General features: G+C 38.5%; 1 protein-coding gene across 2 annotated transcripts in view; it reads right to left on the reverse strand.

Annotated features, from left to right (window-relative positions):
- Positions 1-19158, reverse strand: part of galnt18b (UDP-N-acetyl-alpha-D-galactosamine:polypeptide N-acetylgalactosaminyltransferase 18b) — a 71544-nt gene that overhangs the window by 22530 nt on the left and 29856 nt on the right. For both annotated transcript variants that reach the window (XR_004656633.1, XM_034871718.1), the window contains exons 2-6: positions 15175-15370; positions 12609-12775; positions 6878-7061; positions 6213-6410; positions 5843-5957 (exon numbers count right to left, since the gene is read on the reverse strand). Coding sequence is in view for 1 of the 2 variants with exons in the window: in XM_034871718.1 (XP_034727609.1) it covers positions 5843-5957; positions 6213-6410; positions 6878-7061; positions 12609-12775; positions 15175-15370 (860 nt within the window). In the remaining variant the exon portion in view is untranslated. The remainder of the gene's footprint in view (positions 1-5842; positions 5958-6212; positions 6411-6877; positions 7062-12608; positions 12776-15174; positions 15371-19158) is intronic.

The following is a 19158-nucleotide window of genomic DNA, read 5'->3' on the forward strand; positions in this document are numbered from 1 at the left end:
TTACTCTTCCTTTCCTCGGTTTCTCTAGCCAGTCTTAACGTTTCTCCACAATGGTGAAATTATTTCCCCAGGCCATTTAGAAACAGCTGAGCTCTCAAAATCAGCTCCATCTTTTCAATAAAAGTGTTCTATGACTATACGGTGTAATTTTGCCTGGTTTTAAATTGAGTTAAAAAAGCCAAAGAAAATCTGATGGTATGGTCAAATATAATACAGTACTGGGGAATTATAATGTTAAAATAAACCATTATACCCATATTTTAGTCCCTTTTGTTTAGTTACATGTGCTAAACTCTAATAATGTGGTGTGACTCAGAACAAACAAGGAAAGGTAAAAACATAATTTGGTCAAATCAAGGGTAGTATGGTTTAAAAGTGAAGTTATAAGTTCAACAATGTACTCTGGAGCTCTGCATCTAAAGCCTGGTAGGAAATTAAAACAATCACTTCTAAAACTAAGCCAAAATGAGCCAGAGTAATAAAGCTCATTAGAGTCAAGTTTGTGGACTGGTGTTTGTTAGAAGTCTGGACGCTCATAGCCGTGTACTGTTATTAGGACTCTCAATACAATATTGATTCTATTCAGGAAATTAGAGCAAACATTGTCGTATTACAAGCATAATTCTGGTTACTGTAAACCATTGTTATTTTCAGGATCAGGAATGGTTCAAAATCAGCACAGTTAAATGTAGTCATTCTATTTATCTATGCTGATTTTATATTGAACAAAGTTGTGGTGTTTCTTATTTGGCTACATTCCCATTCACATTACCTCTGTTGGACGAAAGACTTTCTCATTGATTGTCCTGTTGGTCTGAAATTATGCAGCAGGGTTCTATAGATTTTCAGCAGCACACGAGTCCTGAAACTCAATCAGTTCTCATCTACAATTAGAGACTCAGAGTCAGTATGGAAAAACCTTTGTCCTGTATAATGAATTTGCGTGATCCTAGCCAATCTTCTTAGGTACACCCACACAACAAACAATGATCTTGTTTTATTTACTCTGTTCTAATAAAATTCCGAAGTGGGAGAAGCTGCTGGTTCCAGAACACAAACGAAGGAAATCAACAAATCTCCACCCCCAAAAACAAGGATCGGGAACAATCCTCTTTCTCATGTTTCTACATTGCGCTATATTTGCATTTTTCTATTTCACTCCATTCTCTCAGATCCCAAATCCTAAAAATTTTTCTCATAACATTTGTGCAAACTTGCCATGTATGTGATTTTGGAAAAAAAAGATAACTAAGAAAACTGTTGTTTTTACTGTAAACATGGCAATTATTTACATGTATTTATTTTTATTACACTTTTATGAACATTTTGCAGACTGACACGTTAAATGTATTTTTTTATTTTTATATGTCTACATTAGTGTATGTACCATGGTTGTGTTTTTTACAGATTTCTACCACACTCGCACATGTATTTTTGTGTTTTTTCAATGTAATTTGTTTTTATGTTCTGTGAAACAAATAAACTAAACATATACTTTCACACACAATCCTCATTTTTATGTCTTCCCATCTTATCTTACAAATTATTGTCATTTTATCTCAGCTTACCTTTTATATGACTAGTGCTCTAATAACAGAGACTGGAGGTTTTTATTGCTGAGCTTACCCGTTTATACACACAATTTCTTTGTGACCTTGTCCTGACCTACATGTGAAAAATTATACTTGAAACTTGAATTTGAAACTTGCTGTGTGTCCTGCTGGACAACATCAACCCTAGACCCTTTAGAGCCTACCAAACCTTTAGGCAGCTGGAAGTTTCAATGGTGTTAGGCGGCTAAAACCAAAATCAGGGTTGGGGTAGAGAAAGATCTCTTATCCCCCTCCATAAACAATAGAACACTGGTCCCACATGTCTAAAAGGTCGTAATAGAAACTAGAGGAGCAATAAATTATTCAATCAACGGTGTAAGGTTTGAAACAATTATCTTCTCAAGTAACTACACTTTCAGAATACAGCTTAAAATCATTGCAAATACTACCTTGCTTGGTCTACATAATAATCTGATACAAAAAGTTGCCTTCATTTTTTAAAGGTCGGTAAAGCAGCATATTCTTTAAAACACTTTCTATCAAATTTGAAAGATGCAAAAAACATAATTGATTTGTTCAGAGCAACAGATCATCAACTTTTAATGTACGGATGAATTGTTTTTAATTGTTTGTTGATCAAGTTGCACAATTTAGCAAAGTCGGATGAATGAAAATGGGTCAATGTGAGGTCTTTTATTTTTCTGTGCTATCTGTGATTTTCACATGGCCTTTTAATATACAGACAATAATACACGTTTGCAAAAATTGCATGCTAAATATTTAGGTCAAATCTGAGGTGTAAATCATTACTTTGACGGTAATGGTGTTTTATCGCCACAAATTTTGTGAACAATGCCCATCTCATAATTGTTTTTTATAGCACTAAATGATCCACATTTCTCAACACAACCGTCTTGGCACTGGTTGATGATGATGATGTCTGTTTTGGTGTTTTTGTGATGCATTGTTCCACGCCGGCTTCCCTGGCACATCACCCAATATTCACAGGTGTTTCGGGAAATCATTTGTATTATAATTCTGTTTCAGGGTCCTGTCCAATTTGCTGTCACTCCCACCGTACAGTCTGACTTGAATGATCACTTCACAAAAACTGTACCTCAGGTTTGCCGCACGTCCATCATCATCACACACAAATCATCACAACTTGCGACTTGAAGCTCAAAACAGACAGCTGGTACTTTAACTGTGGTGGGTTTTACAGTGGACAAGGATCACGCTTCCCAGGATAATCTTCCAGCAATTTAGTGATGGCACAGATGGCATCATCATAAACTCCCTATATTCACAAGGTTGGATAGATTCTCAGGATTAAAACATGAAGTAAGGCTAGTGGAAGTGCAAATTCTCTTTTGATGACAAATCCGCCAGCTGATTCATGTGTTGTGCTCCCTCACGATGCCTCTATTACTGCTGTGGTAGAATCAAACAAAGGCATTCACTGTCAGTGAAACCTTACATGTTTGAGTTTATCAATTTACAACTGCTTCCTTTCTGACAGATGTTAATGTGAAGCTTTTCAAGTATCAAATCAATTGGTTATGACAGCTTTTGTCCGACCTCCACAGACTGCAGACCTTCCCCCAGATTCTTCTATGAAAGTGTACATATTCTACATTCATACACATTTACTTTATACCCATAAAATACAGTGACATCACGTATAGGAAAAATAACACTGGAACCTGTGTTGATGTGTAGCCTTGAAAATAAAGGTCTCTGCTTAATTCACATATTGTTTTACAGGATTTTCTAATGCCCTGTTAATAATTTAGTGCAACAACACATACACCACTACAGTTGCATAAAAGGATGCAAAGGACGCAAGGACACAGACACATACAATAAATGAATACAACGTGTGACATTACGACTAATTTGAATGATAATTTTTGTACATCGTGGTAGAAATATTCATCTTCCACTTTCCAAATGTGAGCAGAGAGCAGCGGTTCATTTCACCCTGACACTACCCAGGACATCACTTTCAAGACTCAGCCAAAGCCTGTAGCTGTTGGCCTGGTCTGAGTGTGTCTCTGAGGATCCGTCAGCAGCCAGTCTGTGTGCTGGCAGGTGGTCTGGAGGCATGACCAATACGCTGCAGACAGACAGACAGACAGACCCTGCAGGGGCTCTATGGGACTGCTAATCTGGGGCCAAGCCAGGGTCCTCCAGTCTTGTAGCTCTAAGCTCATTGTGTCACCCTCTGTTTCAAAAGCATTACTAACCTCTAAACTACATTAACCTCCAGGCAAAGGCGAGTTCCTTCAGTCAACACCCAGCAAGTAAACAACATGAGTGTAACACTGAACACAAAACTAAAATACAAAATAAGGGAGCAAAAGCAAAAATCATTAGGCTAGGACCCTGGTTTATTATATATGTGATACAATCATTAATGTGTCCAGCTATAAAGCAATCAGTAGGGCTATTATCAGGCCGAGGATTTCTAAAAGCATGTAATTTCTGGAGGAAAATGACTTATGGGGCTAATCTCCCTTCTTTATTGAGGATTACATCTCTGTCATTAGCGATGATGGATATTTCCACATTGGGCACACTGTCATAAGCTTATCTCCATTTCCTTCTCACAGTGCAATCTAGTGAGAGTGGAGCTGAGGAGGAGTTGTCTCTTGCTTCTTGCTGTTATTGTTACAGGTTGATAGCTGCATTAATGATCTTTGTACAGTAAATGTGTGCTATTATTAGGTATCCTGCTTTTTTGCTGGCCCATCTGCTTGTGGTACTGCTGGACTGAACACAACAACAAATGATTTTCGTCCAAGTCAGAGCTGGTGATGGTGTCCAAATTAAGTACAGCACTGTGAGATGAATGCTACATAAGTACTGACACAATACATCTATCTGCTCTGAACAATGTTGTTATTCTCTTCACACATCACTGCTAACAGTAACAATGAATTTAAGTCCGACAACTCTCACATGTGCATCAGTGGAATCACAGGGGGAGGAAGGTGATCATTCAGACTCCAGAATTAATTAGTAGTGATTATTTATTCTAGCCGACACTACACAAGAGAGTTCATGACACAGTGTGTTCTGGATACATTTGCGTAAGGATCATTTCCTCCACTGTGTTCCCGTCAAACCATGTACAGTAAGTATGGCATTACATAAGTTACCCTTCTGGTAATATTCTATATTTTTCTAATTGTCAACAAATCTCATTAAGAGACCAAAACGATTCTAGTAACACATATTGTTGGTGTACCCAAAGCCTCTGTGCCATTGTGACCTCAATTCTTGTAAAAAAATAAAATAAAAAAATGTTTGTTTTTGAAGATGACTATTTAGGGTTTAAGTAACCCTTGTCCCTTTCAGCAATGAAAACCTCATGAAATCGAGTCTTTCCCCGGCGGAGGCGTACAGTATGTGAGAAAGTAAATGTCCGAATCAGTTGGATCAGACATCTACCCTACCAGCTCCCTAGTACAAAATCTGTGTAATCTCTAATTGAGCCGTAAGTGTTTACAGCAAGCATAAGGGTGTTGATGACATTTCATGCCGCTCATGAAAAACCAGAAAGAAACAAACAAAGGGTGATTTACATGAAGACGGCAACCAAAATTTCTAACTGGATAGACGACAAGATTCGGAAACTTCTGCTGGTAAGGGCCGACATCTGAATTGTCAGACAAATTCAAGCTATGGCAAGAGACTTGGTTGTTTTACAACCAAATTATGGCTCTGTGAAGCAGCGTAATCCATCATCATCTCCTGTCTGTTGCACACTCTGCTCAGTGCTACCCCTCGTCTAAACAACAGTAATTCCAGTAAGTGAAAATGCATCTGATGAGATCTCCTGTTCTCCGGACTATGTTGGGACCTTATTCCTCAGACATAGTTCAGAGTTCAAATACAAAAATGACTTTAGATTGAGCTTACACTTACGTTACACTACGATTAAATATACATTAAAGTACACATAATAGGTATTTCATAGGCTTATTCAAGTCTCTCTCAATCTCAGGACTCAGTGTATTATAAATTGACAAATTTAAGTCAACAATGAAGAATACATAGAGTATATGTCACTCCACCTGTACACCATTTTTAAATGCACAGAACTCATTGCTTGCAGCTAAATGACACTTTCTCAATATTTTACATAAAAAGTATGTGGCTAATGAGGCTCTCAGTGACCTTGCTCCTTGCTAACAGCCGTCAAGTGTCATTATCATAGTTAATTTCCCACACATTACCTGGGTGAACAACAGCCCATGGCCTCAGGGGGTGAGTGTATTACTTACCCTAATGCCCAGCTCCACATTTTCTCCCCCGTACACCTCCATCCCCTCATCCAGCAAACCGATCTCCTCAAAGTACAGCCTATCCACCACGAAGCAGCCAATAAGGGCCGGGCTCCTGGAGGGATGAAAGATGATGAACAGCAGTTTTGTTTGTCTTTTGTAGGTTAAGTTGGCTTGGCACAGTTGCTATAGCAACAGCAGGGAAAAGAAGAGAAATTTGACCTTGCAAAACATAGCCTATAATTTGTTCATGAATTCTGTATTAATTACCCTTTTAGCAGAGTTGACATTTGTAATTTAATTCCAGATAAAAATATCATATAATCATATTATTTGATTTAGGCTATCAAGACATGTTGTGTTCACTTACTGGATCGGTGCACTCTTGTTGCCCTTGTGCCACCAGGACCTTGGTGGGTTGAGGTAGCGGCACCACAGCTCCCAGTCAAAGCCCTGGGCAGACAGCGGATACTCTTCAATCTCAAACGTGTCGTACTTGATGTTATCAAACGATGGGGAGATTATGCGGGTTCTGTCTTCTTTAATTCGCTGCAGAATGGGTTCAGCCCTTTAAATATGAAAGAAAAAGTCGTTTTACAGAGTATTTTTTTCAACAGGATTTTTCCATTCCCTTTGTGATCATGGCTGTCATGTAAAGGCACTTAAAAAAACAAAACAAAGAAAAACTTTTATTATTAATTCCATCCAATTTACTAGTCTGCCAAACCACTATTTCCCATCTAATTTCTAGTTTTAGTGAATAAGCACATTCCCAAAATATTAAACTTTTGCTTGAATAAGTTGATATCTGGAACAAGAAAGCAGACAACAGTATTTTACACATTTAAATTTAGACATTTGTAAAATGAGGAATTAAACCTGGCCCAATATAGTAAAAGTTGTACTAGTGTAGCCAGGCTACAGTCTTCTTCTTCTTTTTAAATGAGTACTTTTTTGATACCCACACAGTGAATGACTCAATTGCGAACGTTGAGCTGTGCCATCGTCATGCCGCACTTGTTGCGAGTGACTCACCAGCCAACGTTGAACTCCACGTGGGCATCAAACAAGGCAACAACTGGGGCAGTGGCAACCCTCCACCCACTCACTCTGGACCGGATCAGACCCTCCTGCTTAGCATGACGCACCATCTTGATGAATCCTGGATGCTGGCTGTTAGTCTCAGACACAAAATTCTGCAGCTTCTCCTTTAGCTCATCTGCCACACACACACACACACACACACACACACACACACACACACACACACAGACACACACACACACACACACACACACACACACACACACACAAAATCAGTAAGAGTTTTTTAAGATCCCGTGTGAGACAGGTGAGCAAACTTCCACCGACAAGATGTCGTCATGTCCTCCCCCAGTGTGCAGTATTTCATTGGTAGGAGGCCAAAAGTACTCTGTGCTTCACTGCTTTGATCACTGGACCAAAGAGGCAGCAGCTTGAGCCAGTACTGCAGAACTCCATGGGGCTTACCAGTCATAACGAGATATTGCAATTTACCACCGTTATTACCTGAGGTATATATTTTATAATGAGTCATGCCCTGCTGGATGAAAGAGTCAGTGCTACTGTATGAAAATAATCATAGTTCTCCCGACAAGTTATGAGGGGTAGCATGAACTGAATTAACATGGAAGGAGTCTCTGTCTGTCTGTATGTACAGTATGTATGCATGAATGTATGTCTGTCCTCTAGTTTTCTCGACAACCATCTGATTGACTTCACACTTGAAAGGTGTATTGATGAGGACCCAAGGAAGTGCAGTGTTGAGTGCCAGCTCTTGAGATCTATGGGTCACATTTATTAGAGGTGGGTTTTATAGTGGGAAGTGGGTATGTGTACTGTAGTGTATTGAGAAGGGACCCCTATTAACGGTTACATCGCCAAATGGCATGCTGGGTACAGCTTGCTCTCTGTCACTTGCTAAAGTTCATTCAAAAACAGATGAAGAAAGAGAGACCGGAGATGTAACATAGCAGCTGCGCACACATACACATACACATACAGGTGCTTTTCTCTTGACAATCGTGCATAAAGTTGGCTTTTTGTGGGTCGAGTTGGGTTTGTGTGGTTGATTAGTGAAACGGCTTAAACCTCTTTTGCTCTTGGAATGCCGGCATGCTATGTGAGATCACACACGGGGCGACATTATGCCACCTTTGCTTGGTTCTGCGTTAAGAAACCAAGCCAAGCTAAGCTTTCACTTCTAACTGCCGGTAACTTCTGAGTTTGAAGGGAATGGGGAGCAGCTGCAAGCAGACAGAAAGGGGCTGCCGTGAAGTCATGCTGTGTCTGGCTTCTTTCTAGCAGGATGAGTCAATATTTAAAAGTTGAAAATCACTTTGATTTTTCAAACCAACAAAACTTTAAAAAAGAACTTCTGTTGAAGCAGTTTATCTGATCATTTAGTTTTCAAAAGCCATTGGCGCTATTTTTTTGGGTATATATCTGTATCTCTCAACTATACAGCACTTTTTTGACAAACAAGAACACCTTCTGTACAGTCCCATCACAAACTTGGCACAGGAACATCCTGCTTGAGCACTAATTTATTTGTTATCTGAAGTTTTTTAAATAGTTTTTGGCAGCTTTATTTTCTCCTTCTTTGCAAACACCTGACACCTATTTGCTGTAAATAAGCCTCACAGCACCTATTAATTGGTGCCTCCACTACAGTGAATATCAGTATAAAATTCTAAAATTTATAATAGGAATTATTTCACCCTCATTTCAGCAATCCTCTAAGAGGTTAGGAAAGTAGTAATTATTTTCACCCTTATGTAGAATGTCAGGTTAGTCCACAGCCCTTGCTAATGTTTTGTTTATAATCTTTTCTTCTAATATCCACAACGTTGACTAAAATCACACCTTTTTAAACTGGCTTATTCTCTTTGATCACTGTATATATGTTCACGTCAATATCTGGTCAGATTCTTTGCTTTGTTAATATGCCCTGTAGCTTTTGCGAACGATTATTACATTGTTCTAAATTAGTACTTTTCTTGTAAGATGACCTTTAGTGCTTTCAAAGGTGTCTAAAAATAAAATGTATTATTGTTATTATTAATGTACAGGTATGCAACAGCATTGCCAGACTGTACTTTATGTCACATTCCCATATAAAAGCATGTACTGTAAATATTGATGAACTGCCTATGGTAACTTGATTCAAAAAAAAGTTTGAAAAGTTATGTTTTTTTTCTGGAATATGAAAAAAACAAAAACACAAAGCAACTTTATTGATTAAAAATCTAAATAGTACGGCCCACTATGAATGAGTCATGTGTAAATACATTATTGAATGAACACCATTTAGATTTTGTATGTCAATGACTATAATAAACGATTTAATGGTGTGTATCCCTCAAATGTTTTGAATGCATCTACTTGCAACAATACAGGCAAAATGAAGACCCGCTTATAAAAGCATTGCTCCACAGAGCTACTACAGCTGCCTACACACGATCAGAAGTAAACACCCGAGCTAGGGTGCAAAGCACATAGCAGGCACAGAGGCAAAGTGCAGAGCAGGTACACGTCATCATTGCGTCTGGCTTTGGTTGCGCCGTGAAAGGTCAGCAGCAATTTGGACAAAGCTGAAATAATTTTAACTATTAGTGCAGTGCTGAGCGACAGTTTTGAGCAATGTGCCACGCCAAGGTTAGCGCTTCCTCCGCGTTGTCTTCACCGCTCTTCCCATAGGAAAACAGAAGTTTTACAGTGGATCATGTGTAGGCTCTTTAATGGTCAAACATTCCACACGTTACCTTTAAATTATAGCAAAGTCTTACTTTGTCCAAAGCACCACAGATACCAAAAGTTTAGAATTTGTTCAATTACCTCAATTTGTTTAAACTGTTCCTCAGGCAAGAATTGACCTCATGAGTCAGCTGGGGAAATTAATGCAGACATTTATAAAAAATAAATCAGGGTCTCAGTGTTTCACTCATCCTGATAGTGGATGCAGCTGGTCCATTTAACTTAGAGAGATGCTGATATTTCTTACCAGGAGCCAAATATTACTCACACTATACACACACCACATGTAACATGAAATTATGTAGTACATTTGAAGTATGATAATAACCTATTCAGCAGAGCCTGTGGGGGTTGTCTGTTTTTTTCCTGGTTCATCGCAATCAGCAGACCAGAATCGTTTGGGCTGTGTTAAGTGTGCTACACAAGGCCTCGCCCCCTTGCCAACAGAAATCAACTGATGATTGATGGCCAACAGTCATCAATCTTTCAGGATACTAAAACTCTGCTGGAAAGCAATTGGCTTTGGGATGGACTTGGACTGGAAAAACAAGCAAACAGGTTTCTAACATCACTGTGCAGTCAGCCAGCAAATCCAGTAACATATTAAAAATGTTCAAAGGTTTTTCTCAAAAGATACAAAGCAAAGCTGAAGATGAGCTTCAGAATAAGGTGTATAATATTACTGCATCTGGTAAAGGTGGGGCTAATTTATATCACTTTCAATTAATTTAAACATATACTATATATACATATATACACACACATATATACATAATGTATTTATCTGTTACTGAATACTGTACGTTCTCTTCATGCATGTTCAAACTAAACACCATTTATTACACATGTGTTATTGCTTGCACAGCAGATGGCAAATTGGCATGGATAGAGGACTCACAGTAGCTGTGTAGTTTGCATTACACCACTTGGCAATTTCTCACTACACAACTCTGTGGTTGTTAAAATCTCTGTTAGAAATATCCAACTAATACTCACTCTTTCTTCAAGTTTTCACCAGTCTTTTATCCAATCTTGGGTTCAATCCTTCACCCTCACATATATACAAGACTCCTTGGTATTATGATTTAAGTTAAAGTATGGAATCCTAAGTCTTCTGACAGCTTCTCTAATAACTGAGCCCTCCACAAAACCCCACTCAAGACAAGCCTTTCTCGGGCCACAGCTTGGGACATTATCCAATTAAGGAGGAATCAGCTAGGTCAATTTGCCCTTCTCTCCCTTGAGGGCAACACACCCTCCTGCATTCTAATGTGTCTCGGAGGTGAGCTGTGACAGTGGCAGATGACAAATGTAAAGCTTGGATGCCTAGGAGGTGATCTGTGGAAGATGACCCCTTCAACAATCTTAGCGGAATCATGGGTCAACAGACTAATGACATTTAACACAGATAACATTCACAGCCATGGTGATAATGATAACACCGGGCCTATCAGACAGTGTGACAGACTGCTCAGGCAAACAGGGTAAAATGCCATCAGCGAAATGTCAATGCGTGACTTGGGTCCCCGAAGGAGCTAAAGGCAACGGCTCCCTAGCTCTCATTTACGTGATGAAATATGAATGTTTATGGGGTCTGATGTGACAATTCAATAAAGTGTCAGGAGGAGCAAACTTTTGGGTTTTCAGCTTTAAATTTTTTCAGATAACTTTGGATACCGTCAACTTTTTGGTCAAAAATAACCAGGGGGGAGAGTCACAATCTATATTGTGTTCCATTAGGCTTCAGTTAAGGCCATGCTACATGTTTTGCATTATTGACTTTGGTAAACAAATTCTTCCCAATGCCAGTGTTTCCTATGTTGATTGCCCTTAACAGCTGTCCTTGTTTCCAGCAGTACAGTCCATTTAAAAGTGTATTGCCCATAAATGACCTTGGCACAGTATCATTACCTTTTTATAGCCTGCTTTCTTCCTTTGTAATGTAGTTAACTCTAACACTGTTACACAAATTACCATGTCCACTTTTCACAAGCTACTTTAAGTCTATTGCTTGTGCCTCACATGCCGACTCAAGTAACCTATCAGTTATCTCACCTGTTAGTCATCTCAGTAATAAAATGAACAGAGCTCAGTAGTTTAGTTACACATTGTCATCATATAGTGGATATCTTCTCTACCGGATACTGTTTGCACTACATCAAATGCATGCAGATGTAAGAATTAGGGTTTCAAATGCAGACAAGATATACAAACGCTTTATCACCTAGCTGGAAAGTTATCTGCTTTGGGGCATGTTTTCTGGCATTGCAGCAAATCAGTATTATTCATTTAAATCCATTGAACACAACCCTTTATTAAAAACATGAAAAAAAGCCAGAGTAGCAGTATATATCAAAGATACAGATTTCTTCACAAATGAGGCCTCTTTCAAAGCTATAGTTTTTGTCAATACTTTTTTGTCATAGTGTCACTATATACTGACATACATGAATAAGATAATTTGTAGAGTAAAAAATAAAATAAAAACATGTCCCTCTGCCTCATCCTGGTGCTGTTAATGGCATAAGGAAAACAACCAATCAGAGCCGACGAGTCTCTAACGCAGTTTTAACAACTACTCCTGAACTGCAATCAAACTGAAAAACTATGCAGCGCTGCATATGAATCAAGAATTTGTTACTGCATTATTATGATTGCAGTTCCTGAGCAGTCATTGACACTGCGTTAGAAACTTTTCAGCTTTGATTGTTATTTTTTTTTAAATCTTAATCCCTTTCACTCTTGTTTTTGGTTTTGTAGAAGCTAAATAAAGAAAACACCTCCTGAACTCTTAAAATGCAGAGTATCACTCGCACTACAGCACCATGCACACCACTATATCATGTCACAAAAACCAAAGCCTGACATGCCCGCTGTGCCTAGTTATGGTTGCTAAGCTACCATAACTCGCTGTTTGGGGGAGGGGTTTAACAAGGGGTCAATAACCGTATTATATAATGATGCTGCTTACTGTTATTGCTGTTGTCGTCCACCAGGATGATCTCTTTAAGAAGGTAGGAGGGCGTTCTGTTGATGGCAGAGTGAATTGACCGCAGGATGACGGAAAAGGCTTCATTCACAAAAATGAACACAATGCTCACTTGAGGGAGGTTTAAAGGATAAGTGAGGTTTCTGCACCTGTGGAGGACAAATAAGAAAACTCTTGGTGAGGCAATGTTTTGACCCGTCCAAAGGATTACCAGACATATTTGGCATTGCTTCCTAAAGAGCAATGTAATGGCAGATCTCATGCCAACCCAGCTACTTGGCAGACAATATCAGAGCCCTATTTTCATGAATCAAGGTATAAATGTAGGAACTAGCACCAACAACAATTAAAGTGCAACTGCAAGAGTGGTGCACCTACAATGCAGTTTGAGCCGTATAAGAGAAAAAAATAAGTGGTTGTGTGGAAAGGTCTGACATCAATCTAGCCTATCTCTATTCCTATTAAAATATTGTTTTCTGCCACCACATGCTGACATTTTAAATGTGAATAAGAAGTCAAGCCTCTTCTCCTAAAAGAAACTGATTTCCAGGAAGCTGTAAAAATATTACTATGCTGTTGCAGTTAATTTCCCTTTTGGTTTAATTAAGGTTTTTAAAATTAAAATCTTTATCATTATGTTTTCTGTGTGTAATGACACAAATGCATTAGAAGACAATTATGACCTCAATAACTGTAAGTAGATTATTGTAACATTATATTTGGCGAGCTCTCGTCTTAATCATCTTGACATAACTTTAGGTGAATTGTGTCATCTTACCTGTTTCAAATTCTCAATTTGATAAAATACCATCATCGTTACTATAGCACGCTGCCAAAAGCCTTTTTTTAATCACAGAATGGCGTAGCTCGGGCAATACTTTTGGGAAAGTGTGTGTAATTTATTCCCCAAAACAGTTTTGGATGAGTGTACAGAGCCAGTAGGAGTGGGAATGCGCTCAAGGAGTCTATTGATGTGCAGGGGAGAGAATGCCCTGAAGGTCTTTTAGCTGTGTAAACTTTCACACCAGGATGTCACCTTGTGCACTCCTGTCACATGTAAACATAAAAGCTGTGCTGAAAACAGAGTCACAGCCAACCGATGGGGTTTGAGTACATTCCTGGAAAGATGATGTGTTTGCAGGATTCCTTTTTGTCCAGCACTTAATCAAAGTGACCACAGTGCACACATACTGTAACTGCACAAGGCTTTGAAAATGCATTTGTCCTTTAATTTACATGCTGCATACGGAAACATGTACTTTGTCCTGCCGCCTTCCAATGGCCGTAGGGGTTTGAGACAGGTATTGATACTAAGAGTCACCCCTTAATCAAGCCTATGCCGAATAAGAACTTTCTAAGCGGCAGCATTGGGCTGAATGCTGTAGGCAGATTGGTTTTCAATTATAAGCAATTAGGTGTTAGGAGCGGAAACAACAATGTGTTTTTCACTGTGGCAAGTGCCTGAGGAGTTCCTTTGTTTATTACTGAATATAAAAGAAAGAAAAGTGTATTGTCCTGCAAAAAATTAGAGCACAGAGCACCAGGGTAGATAAGATTGAACAATATGAGGATACATACAGTCTAGAGCTGAAATAATTTTCAATCTTTTAAGAGAAAATCAATCTGTAACTTTGTTGATGTTCTGTTCATATAATAGGAAACCCAATCTTTTATTTTTTGACTGTTGGTCAGACAAAACAAGATATTTGAACATGAAACCTTGGGCTCTGGTAAATAAAATAAGGTAAGTTTTTACAAAAACAAAATTGATTAACAGAGAAAAAAACAGGCAGATTAATCTATATCTAAAATTGCTAGTTGCAGCACTGAGACAATGCAAATTTGTTAGCGGTCAGAGATTTTGCCATACTGTTTACACTGTGGTGGCTCAATGGGTGTGTTTGGCCACCATGGAAAGTGTTGCAAATTACTGAGCAGAACTGAAGTTAGTCAATACTGGATTTTTACAAGATTTCTATTGATGACAATTTCAAAGTCTGTCGACCAGTCGGTCGACTACTTTGGTCCAGCCTGAAATGTCTTAAAAGCAGACGTTAGCATTTAGCGTAAAGCACAGCCTCAGAGTGCTTCTAGCATGGCCATAGATTCTTGGGATTATTTATCATTATTATGTAGTACCTTGATTGTTCCAGTTTAAATTTGCCGGATTATCATAAACTATTGCTATCACAATACAACATGGCATACTGCTATGCAGGAATGAACCATATTGCTGAGTCCTATTTGGAGGCACACACATATTAGTTGATACCACTGTGTTTTAACAGTGTCATAATACAATAGTACTGCTAAGAACTATTTCTTTGCAAAAGTTGCAAGTATTGAGAAAAGTCTGTTTGCAAAAAACTGCCACTTTTCCGGGACACTATGTGGACAAAATACGAGAAAACAACAGCAACATAAAGAATATAGTCAGACATAGGATACTTTATAAATCTATACCAACAAGTAGCACCTAGTGTGTAGGGTGATAGTATGTGAAATATTTAGTTTTTTTGCTTGAGCACCATTCTACCTGCTGTCTTACCCATCAGGCCTGAGGTCTGGTATTGGTCTGTCTAAAGATAGACGATCACTGAGGTAGCCGTTATATCCATAGTACTGGAACATCTTCAATGCCACACGCCGGTTGTCCGGGCCGAGCTCCTGACCCCAGTGAGCGAACAACGATGAGTCAGAGAATGATGTGTCCGTCTGACCGTCCTTTCCCCTCCCTGGAGTCTCTAGGAGGTAGAGGAAGACAAATAGCATGGGTATTGTGTCTAGGCCACAGATTGTGAACAGTTGGGTGAGGTTGTGCATAAGGTGACGTTTAAGAAATGTAGAAAAATGATAGCGCTAATATAATCACTGTGATAAATGCTACTTTCCCTTGTGATGTGATGTATGTTAACAGGTGAAGGTTGGCCTGTTATTTCCAGAGACAGATTGGTCATCCTTCAAAAGAAACACTGGGTGTTAAAACTGTCCACTTAAAAAGAAGCTCTGGTGTCCTTAAAACAAGATTCAATCCCTACCAGCCAAGAAGTTTGATAGCTAACCTTGCTCTTTGACCTATGCAAGGAGAGGAAAGTGAAACTAATTTCCCTAAAGTATTGTTAGATCAACACACACAAGCTTCCTATAATAATTCATCAAGTTTTAATGCGTGATAATCTTTGGAGTAAGTGAACTTTCTCTAGGAGTGTTTTTTGAACTACAGAAGATTGCAGTAGAACAACTTTGTGCTTAAAAGGCTGAAACCTAAGGGGTTCAAAATGATTGCAGTCCTGACTCTTTTTATAACTGAGCAGCACTGACAGTACTGAGAGTAGAAAGACATCTAACAAACACACATTTAGTGTGACAAACAGTAAATTACTGCTTGTGGTCCTTGTTGACAGACTAAGTTCACGTCCCGACTCCATAAAACAGTGTTGGCATCTGTTAAATATTCTGTCCAAGAGATTTTAATGCACTTCAGAGCTAAACCTCTGAGTGTGCATAACAGTCAGGGAGCTTCACCCACAGCCGAGTGATTTAAATGCAAAAAATAAGTAAATAAATAAATACAGTATATAAAGGGAATTGAAATGAAGTGATATCATCTTAAATAATGTACAACACATTTCCCAACTGCATGATTGCAGTATGTAGATCTAAAATCTCAGTGATTACATCTTCTTTTGCGCCGTAATTAAAAAACGTGTACAAAACATACTGTATGTTTCAGGTTTCTCATTTAAAGCTGGAGTGTGGAACATCCGTCTCCCCTCTCTTCCAGCGAGAGTGATTACACTAACACTGCTGATGCATGCTTAAGACCGTATGTCTGCATGTGATCTCTCAAACCATCCTCTTCGTGAATTGCAGTTTTTTGTTGTTGTTGTTATTCCTTTAATCCTTTCTCTGATCACAGAGTTTATTTTTTATGTAGAACATCCACTTCATTCTTAATTCTTACTTAGGATTTTTCCCCATTGTAAATTTGTTTATTTTTTTTAAAGTTATTTGAGACATTTATACAATACCTTTACAATGCCTACAACTTGTTAGGTTGTGGTAACAATTAAAAAAAAAATGTTAAAGTGCTCAATATGATTTTGGCTTTTACCCCTTTCCTTTATTGTCTTATCTATCTTTTCTGCATCTTTTCAGCATGTTTATGAAGTGAAAAAGCACAAAGTCCATCTCCAAAAGAAAACAATTTTCACAAACTGCTCCAAACAGCTGTATTGTAGCCCAGTCTTTACTTCCTTAACAAAGGTGCGTCACTTTGTAACACGTTATAATGCTCGCATAGCTGCTAGAGTGTCAAGCCCTCATACTCTGCTTCTGAGTAGCTAGTAGTCAACCTTACCTAGCTACTGCGCGTCTGCGACTCCCAACAAAGATGGAACAGAAATGAGATGTCTCACTTTGTAGCTAAAACAGAGTTTATCACAGAGGGGGAAAGAGGAGCTGCAGCATTGTGTAGTAAAACCAAAAAATATGGTGTTGTTTGAAAATTACACATGTAACGCTATTCTGGTAAAACCTCTAAATACAATTCTGAACCTGAAAGTGATCATATTATGAGCTAGGGATGGGCATGATTAATCAACAATCAATAATTAATCATTGAAAATTTCTTCAATCACGCTAATTTCTTATGGATTCAACTTATGCAGGTTGTGTTGTGTGGTGTGAGTCTTGAAGTAAGGAAAGGAGTTGTTTTCACTTTCACTTGGTTCACTGCGATGACATGTATAAGTACAACACGGCCACAACTCAAATGATGTACCACTTAAAGTGCATCGACCCTGGTTAATGTCGGTACGTCCTGCTCTTAGTCTCAACCTAGCATCAATTCGGCGTTGGCACAGATGAGCGGCACTGGAGACCGGTAGGGCGGCCATCCCACAGCCTGGGGTAGAGAAGGCTGTGTTTTCTGACACAAACGATGGGAGCGCCAACGCTGGCCAAAGGTAGTGCGGAGGTACCTGTCCAGATCATGTCAACATGTTTATCTTTCTCAACAAAAATCAGTAGACTGGTACATGTTGTATGAAGCTTTGTTAAGTAGCCTAATTTGTTAAGTAGCCTAATTAATTGTTAGGTAGGCTATGCTTAGAGGGTGAGATCTCTTTCTCGACTCCGTGCCTTGGATAGTTTTGAGTTACATTTGACAAGTTTAGCCTAACCGAACCGAAGTTGTTCTTCTTTTACTTAACATTTGATCAAGGCAAAACAAGCTGCATTTTCGTATTTTCATTGCATTTTTAATTTACAAAAAGTTAAAAAATGAAAATATTACTGATTATTTGATAGTTAATTCTCCCAACGATCTACTAAGAAAATGAAATCGAATGCCCATCCCTAATATGAGCATTTTAAATAAAATAGTTATAAAGTCTACAATGGCTATTTGTTTGAAAAAAATATTGTTTGCACCCATATTTAGACATCACACCCCCTTCCTACCCCCTTTGGTTTTGGCTGGCTGACTTAAAACGCTTTACTTCCGGTACGCTAGCGGAGGATTGTCTCCACAACCACAACCACTTGAGTATACTGAGAAATACAGAGAGCTTTCCCTGCATCAATGGTTTAGATCAGCATTGTGTGAACTTGTTTGGCAAGGGCTTGAATGTAACAGATGTTACATTCTCCAGCTTTAATACAGCCATTTCATTCACTTCTGTACCTGTTGGAACAAAATGCAGAGACTCCAAAGTGTGCTGCAGTCAGGTGTGAATATTGCAAAGGTTATTTAACTGCACAGTGATATCTATGATCTGTGAAAATAGGAGGGGGGTGGTTGGGGGTTGAGTAGCTGGTGGTGGCAACCCAGTGAATACGACAAATCTGGAATATAATTTACATGATAATAATGTCCTTAATCAAAAAGGACTAAATTCTATGTCATGGATAATAACCGCATATTGTTAATTAAAATGTTCTAATCCGCAGGAAATGAAAGCTAATGAAAATTGGTGCTGGTATCATACTGTATGTTAATAATTTCATTATGAAAGAAGGCAGCACTTTTAAGGCTATACAACAATACAAAAGAGACATTTCATTATAAAGCTTCAGTATTTCAGAGTACAGAGGACAGGTATTGGAAAGTTTTTGTTTTCTTTTTCAGAGTAAAATAAAATGCATGTCAGGAAAGGAGTGATGAAGATTGGTTTCTCCTTTTAATTAATACTATTTGTCATAGCTGTGTTTTCTGCTGTTTTTGTTGAAGCTATTTTAAATTAATGTCTCAAGTTTTATGACATAATGAAGTCTAACAAACAAATACTGATATCTTTTTGGAGGAATAAACATAAAGCAAGAAGCCTTAAAGACCAGTGTATGTATGTGTTTGTGTGTGTATGTGTGTGTGTGTGTGTGTGTGTGTGTGTGTGTGTGTGTGTGTGTGTGTGTGTGTGTGTGTGTTTGTGTGTGTGTGATGCATGTGTTTGAAGCAGATTGCTGAATGTAAATATTCATGAGCAAATTGTTTCAACATACAAGTGACAAACAGTCAGCCACAGAAGAACTA

Source organism: Etheostoma cragini, chromosome 1, assembly GCF_013103735.1.
Source record: "Etheostoma cragini isolate CJK2018 chromosome 1, CSU_Ecrag_1.0, whole genome shotgun sequence".
Lineage (NCBI taxonomy): Eukaryota > Metazoa > Chordata > Actinopteri > Perciformes > Percidae > Etheostoma > Etheostoma cragini.